General features: G+C 68.8%; 1 protein-coding gene across 1 annotated transcript in view; it reads left to right on the plus strand.

Moving 5' to 3' along the window:
- BRF1 (BRF1 general transcription factor IIIB subunit) overlaps positions 1-1,128 on the plus strand; it is a 53,711-nt gene extending 52,583 nt beyond the window's left edge. The window contains exon 18 of the mRNA XM_088024414.1: positions 146-1,128. Within this exon, the coding sequence (XP_087880540.1) occupies positions 146-183 (38 nt within the window). The 3' untranslated portion in view covers positions 184-1,128. The remainder of the gene's footprint in view (positions 1-145) is intronic.
- Positions 1,129-6,512: the final 5,384 nt, after the last annotated feature.

Below are 6,512 nucleotides of genomic sequence, written 5' to 3' on the forward strand. Positions count from 1 at the left end.
CACGGGTGCTCTGCCGGGAGGTGAAGGGCCCTGCGGAGGTGAAGACACCGCCGTGGCAGGCCTCACGGGGGGGGGGGGGCCTGAGCGCCTCCAGGAGGGTGGGCAGCGCCGCAGGGCGTCCACCGCTGTCCTCTGCGCCCCACAGATTACGGCTGTGATGGCGAGGAGGATGAGGGTTACTGAGCCCGCCCTGCAGCCAGCAGCGTCTGGCGGGGCTCAGACGGGGCCTCCACGGGCCCGCCTGCCCTGCAGCCCTCGCCACGGCCGCTTGGCACTCGCCGCCGGGACCACATCTGGAGCACCGTAAGGAGCGTTTGCCCGCGAGGGGACTGGACCTGTGTGTGCATCCCGGGAGATGTGGGTCTTACAGCCCGGAAACCCTCGCCGGCGGCACCGCCCTGTCCCGCGGGAGGACACCGAGCACGAGGAGGCCCGCTCTTGGAAGTGAGTGCCGGACTGGGGGCGCTGCAGCCCCCCACTGGCTGCCCCGGTGGAGTCTCGGCCCCCACCCAGCCCCTCCCGCGCTGCGTCTTCAGCTGGACCCGGACTGTCTCGTGCCTGGCTGCAGCCCAGCTGCGGGCGACCTGAGTCAGCCGCACTCTCAGCAGACGTGGGATGGTTGGCTCCACGCCCCTGGGTGCACAGCTGCCCTGGGGGCTGCCCTGCGCAGCCCGTGTGGCTGGCCTGGGTGTTGGGCTGGCCCTGCACCGAGCCGGAGTCAGGCAGAGCGGGGTCTTGTTTGAGCTGGGGTCTGGCTCAGGGTCCGCAGAGGGATGGTGGGCAGAGAGGGTCCTCGAGCCTGGCCGCACTGCTCTGGAGGGTTCCCGCTACCCTCCACCGCCCCTGGGGGCCCAGGGACCACTTTCAGGGTCTCGGCGTGGGCATCGCTGCTCTGGACACGGCCAGGGAGGCAGGACAGATGCTTGTGCCCCTCAAGGCCCCAGCCTTGGCCACCCTACCCCTACAGTGGCAGAGCCAGGCCATGTCCAGGGTGTGGCAGTCTGCAGGTAGGGAATTCTGAGGTCCTTGGCTACACGTGTCCGGACCTTGCAGCTCACCGGGCCCCTAGAAGGCTGGACAGGACCATGAGTTCGGTGAAACAAAAGCCACTACTTGAGCAGACACCCACTGAGCCTCTGGCCTGTGCTTTCCCGTCTGGCTCCGTGGCCTGCCCTGGAGGGGTAAGGCCACGGCAGGGCGCCCGGCCACTGGGGGTGGGAGAGGTGCGCAGAGGCACCTGGCCCTGTTGTCAGACGCATGATGGGGACGTGGCTTGGACTTCATCAGCGCCCCTTTCGTGCCCACCGCTGTAGGAAGTCCCCGAGTGTGTCCGTGGCTTGGGCTGTCCCGGCTGGGGGCCCCCCGTGGGAGGGAGGGCTCGGCCGCAGCGGCTCTGCACCGGCTCTCTGGCTCTGGGGTATGCCGTTCAGGGGGCAGGGTGCGGGCTGCCTGGCCGGGATGGTGAGCCCCCGGGACTTCCAGGTGCAAGGCTAGCGGTGGCTCTGGAGGGGACGGAGTTGCCCTCTGGGACACAGGGCTGCCCGTGGAGTGCGGCGCACGTGGCAGGTTTCAAGACGCCTCGGGCGGGACGCCTCCGCTGGGAGCCGGGGCGAGAGCAGGTTTCGGGGCAGAGGCCAGTGGGAGAGCTGAGCCCGCAAAGCAGGGGAGGGAGGGGGTCCCGTAGGGGGTTTGCGGAGGGGGAGGGGATTTGAGGGAAGATGCAAGCACTCCGGGTGGCCTGCACGGCCAAGGCCCGGAGGTGAGGGGACATAATGGGGAGGAAGCCCAGGGAGGCCGGACGGGCAGGGAGGTCTGGGGATGGATGGCCGGGAGCAGGTGTCTGGCTGAAGCAGGAAGGGTCAGGCCCCCAGAGGGCTGGAGATGGGCCCGGGAGCAAGGGCTGGTGGGAAGGACTGTCCCCTGAGAGGGTGTGGTGAGGAGGGTCACATGGGTGGGAGGGAGTGCTGGGGGGTTCGTGCTTTGGCGGTGGCCAAGGTGCTGGCGAGGGATGAGGCCCCAGGCCAGCAGCCGGCAGGGTCCTTCTGGCCTTGTGCCCGGTGTGCCAGCTTTTGAGGGGGACATGCAGGCCAGTCTGCACCTCTGTCCCACATGTGCATGGGGCTCTTCCAGCTGTGGGCACAGTGTAGGGGGCTGTCTCTGGTGGGTACAGGCTCTGGCTACAGCTCCCCGGCATTCTGCAAAGCTCAGCCCCTTCAGGGTCTTCATGGCACAGAGCGGACCCTGCAGCTGCTGGGACGGGCCCCCCCGGCACCCGCTTCACCACCACCTGACCTGTGTCCCTGCAGGGTCGGCGGCAGGAATGGGCACCCTAAAAGCTTGGAGAGGCCTGGGTGCCCGGGCCAGGGAGAGAGGCAGGGCCCTCAGGAGCCCCCCCCCCCCAGTGTCTGAGGGCCAGGGGCCTGACTCAGGCTGGGGTCCAGCCCCGAGGAGGGGCATCCGGCAGTGGAAGCAGGGACGCCTCACCCTCACTGCACACCGTTCCCTGCTGGCGAGGCCCCTCGGCGGTGGGCTGCTTCTACCCTGGGCCCCACAGCCTTCCCAGTGCCTGGACACGTGTGGACCGCTTGCCCTGCTTGAACCGCAGCACAGCCACCGCCAAAGCACGAACCCCCCAGCACTCCCTCCCACCCATGTGACCCTCCAGAAGTCGGCACGGAGGTGGCCTCCCTGGCCCGCGTCCTGACAGCCACCCCCTTTCCGGGGGCCAGGGCTTGGCCAGCGACCGCAGGCTCGTCCTGAGAAGAGCACAGGGCTTTCCACTACCTCACCGCAGTGCTGGGTGGAGCAGGGAGGAGGCAGCCTGCTCCCCACGTGCGAGCCCCTCCCCAGAGCCCTGGAAACCTGTCTGTGCTGACCGTCCACGGAGCCCGTGTCCACCCGTAAGCACGCACACGTGCCCGTCCCTGAGCCTCCAGAGCTGGAGCCCCAGGCCTGCCGGGCCGCTGCCCCTCCCAACACCAGCGAGGCCGGGGTCCCTGTGTGGGGTCCCCAGGCAGCAAGCAGACATGTCCGGCCCCATTCACGCTGCCCCCCGCCCCGGTCCAGCTCTGCTTGGCCAGCAGGCCCCCTCCCCAGAGTCATGTAGGGAGGGCTTGAGTGATGGACGAGCCAGCGCCAGCCCGGGCAGGGGGCAGTGCACAAGGACATGCCTGTCCCCACGCCCCCCCGTTCACGCGTGCGCCACCCCCTCGTGCCGGTGCATACTTGCCCTGCACGCGCACGTACGCATTCACGTGGCCACCGGACCCCCCTTCCAGGTGCCAGGCCCGGGGTGGGCCGGCGGGCTCCAGTGGGGTGGGGGCTGTGGTCACATCCGAGATGGCGCTTCTCCTGGCAGGGCGCCCGTGTGCCCTGGACCCGCTCCCCGGAGAGGAGGGGGACGCCCAAGACCAGGGGCTCGTGTCCGTGTGTGTAGCACCTGCCGGTCACCCGCCCTGCGCCGTGCTGTGGGACCCATAGCGGTTCCACCCCTCCCAGCCGTAGGGGTGGAACTACGGGTTACCGTCTGAGAGGGCTTTGGCAGGGTGGGTGGGGCCCCCGCCCCCGCCCCCGCCCCCGCCCAGCCAGGGCCCTGGCCAGAGCCTCCAGGCCCACCCCGGTGTCCCCAGCAGGCCGCAGAAGCACGGAGGGCGGGGACAGGTGGGCGGGAGGGAGGTTGGAAGAGCTGTCTCCAGTGGACGACATCTGTCTACTTGCTCCACAAGGCCACCGCCCCACACCTGCCCGGCCAGCCCCCGTCCGCAGCGGCCGTGGTCACACCAGCCTGCTCATCCCCCGGCCTCGTGTGCGATGGACCGGCACGACGTGCCCTGCCACCGCCACTCCCTGCCAGGTGCCCTCCTCCAGCCCCACAGAGGCTCCTGGCCCGGCCGGGCCCCGGAGTGCTCATCTACCGACTGCTTCCAGAACCTCCTGAGCGCAGTGTGGGTCTTTGGGAAGAGGGGCAGGGGTTAGGCAGCCCCCAGGGACGGAGATCCACTGAGGCAGGGTCTGAGCTCTGCCACGGGCTGCCTCCGGCTCAGGGAGCCCAACGGGAGCCCTGCGGTGCCTGCTGTGGGGGTAGCACACCTCGCCCCTGCGCCCTCCCAGGACCAGGCCTGGGTGGCAGCAACGCCTCTGTGCACCTGCTCCTTCAGCACCCCGGTGTCCCCTGCCCCTCTGTCCACGCGTGGCGGCTGCAGCACCGACTGAGTTGCTCCGTGGCGCCTTCGCGGCAGAGCCTCGCACAGCTCCAGGGGCTGCGTGGGGTGCGGGGCTCCCGTCGCGGGTGCGGGTTGAGGCCGGCTGCCCGCTCCCATGTCGGTGCAGCTGGGCCCTGGGAAGAGTGTAGGGCGCCCAGCGCCACCCCCAAGGCTGTAGACGGCCCAGCGGGGCTCTCGGGGACTCGAACTGCAGGCCACATATGTAACTGCCAGGCGGACGGGGCACCTAGCCATCTGTCCTCACCCCTCCCTGCCCCCCGGCGGCCACTTGGGCGCCCAGGCCAGGGCCTGTCTGGCTTCCCACAAGGCCTCCCACCCCCTGGGAACCCTGCATTCCCGGAATAATAAAGACTGGGAGCCTCGAGGTGGCAGGGTGTCAGCCTGGGTGTGCAGTCCTTGTCCACGGTGCGTCAAGGCAACGGTCACAGCGTTGAAGGGTCCACCTGGCTGGGCCCTCACCACACATGGGCATCATAGGCTCACCATCCCCCATACGCTGGCCCTGTCCCTTCCTGGGCCTGAGGACTCCCTTGCCCAGCAAGGCAACAAAGATTGGCACGGAGAGAAGGTGGCTCGAGCCCCCAGCCCTGGAGGTGCAGCAGGAGCCTGGGAATCTGCTGGGCCTCTTGGACCCTCCTCGCGGCCCTGGGCCTCCTGACCGCCCCTCCATGCGCGGCCATGCCCAGCAGACCATCTCAGCTCTCAGTATGCAACCCACTGGACGCGACACCCCAGCTGCCTGCAACCCTGGAGAGCCCCCGGTTGTGGCCCCCTCCCCCCCCGCAGGGCTGGTCCCTGTTAGCCAGCCCCCATCCTGCCCCCGCACTCCTGGGCAGCCGGGCTCAGGGAGGACTTGCCCTGCTGCGGGCAGGACACTTGGCTTGTGCCCTGTCCTGCGAGAGGACTGATGGCCCTTCTTGTGCCCTCCCCAGCTCCAGCTCCAGCTGCCTGCCAACATCGGGGCCCCGCGCTGCCCCTCGGCAGGACACTCAGCCACCCTGCACGTGTACCCGGGCCCCTGGGGGATGCCAGAGGGGCCGGCTGGTTCCCGTGGGGAGGGCTCTTGGGTCAGGCTTCCAGGCTTCACGTGTGGCAGGCAGGTTCCCTGCCTACGTGCCAAGAGGGTTGGCTGCTCCCTGGGGAGCCCTGGGCCCCAGCCGGGCTGGCAAAGGTTAGGGGCCAAGGGACTGGCTCCAAAGCTGCAGGCCCTTCAAAGGCGACGTGGGCGGTGGCAGCGTGGGGACTCTTTATGGCCTTCCTGTCGGCAGAGGAACCTGGCTCAGGAAGCCATTGTCCCCCATACAATGGGCCCGGCTGGGCCCTGTGAGGGCAGGGGCCCCAGATTGGTGGAACCTGACCTTGACCCTGATCCACCACCGATAGTCCCCAGCACCCTGTCATGGGCACTGCGGCTGGCCCTGGCCAGGAACGTGGACGGGCTGCTCCCGTCTGAGGACTAGGGCACCAGCTCTCATGGGTGGGCAGCGAGGGACTGTCCCTCACAGAGAACAAACTGCTGAGGCCACGAAGACTCACCAAGTGCCCAGCTGTGCCTGATCTGTCGGGCAACGTGGGGGCCGCCCTTCCCTTGGTGGGGAGGGGCCTTGGCACCAGCCAGCCTGAGTCATCGCCGCCCCCCTTCGGAGGTCATTGTCTGCCAGGTACCAACTTGGAGGGGCCTGGGAACATGACTGGCCGGCCCATCGCAGGGGGTGAGCAGCACAGCCCCTGCACCTGCCCTCCGCAGCGACCCGGGGCGGAGCAGGCAGCTACGGACTATGCCTCGGGCCGGAGGCCATGGGGCACGAGGCCAGTGTCCCAGCGGGGCCTGACTGCAGGTGGTCACGGGGCCTGGCAGAGGACAGTGGGCCCAGAGCTGGAGCCAGGACCCACCTGGGCACCACATCAGGTGCACACAGAGACTCTACTCCCACGCACAGAGACACGTGCATGTCACGTCCGTGATGGAAAATGGAGATGACGCTTCACGGCTCTGAACCATCCCTTCGCGGCCTGCGCTCACCCACCCCTAGATCTCCCCGAGGCCTCGCCACCTCTGGGCTCCCTGCAGAAGCCCCTTACCCGAAGGAGAAGGTTTCCTCCAACCACACGCAGGACTCTGGAGAATACAGATTTCCCATCCGCTGGCTCACAGTTGTGTCCGTCCAGCCAGTGTTGGCCAAAGCTTCACAGCAAACTGTTTACTCTGAGGTGGGCCGTGGGGACATGGCAGGGAGGGAATCGGGAAATCCAGCAGCCAGGGGGCGGGGGGCGGGGGATGCTGAGAAG

This window comes from Eumetopias jubatus, unplaced genomic scaffold, assembly GCF_037043125.1.
Source record: "Eumetopias jubatus isolate StellerSeaLion01/CBP00866 unplaced genomic scaffold, mEumJub1_p1.0 scaffold_7, whole genome shotgun sequence".
Classification (NCBI taxonomy): domain Eukaryota; kingdom Metazoa; phylum Chordata; class Mammalia; order Carnivora; family Otariidae; genus Eumetopias; species Eumetopias jubatus.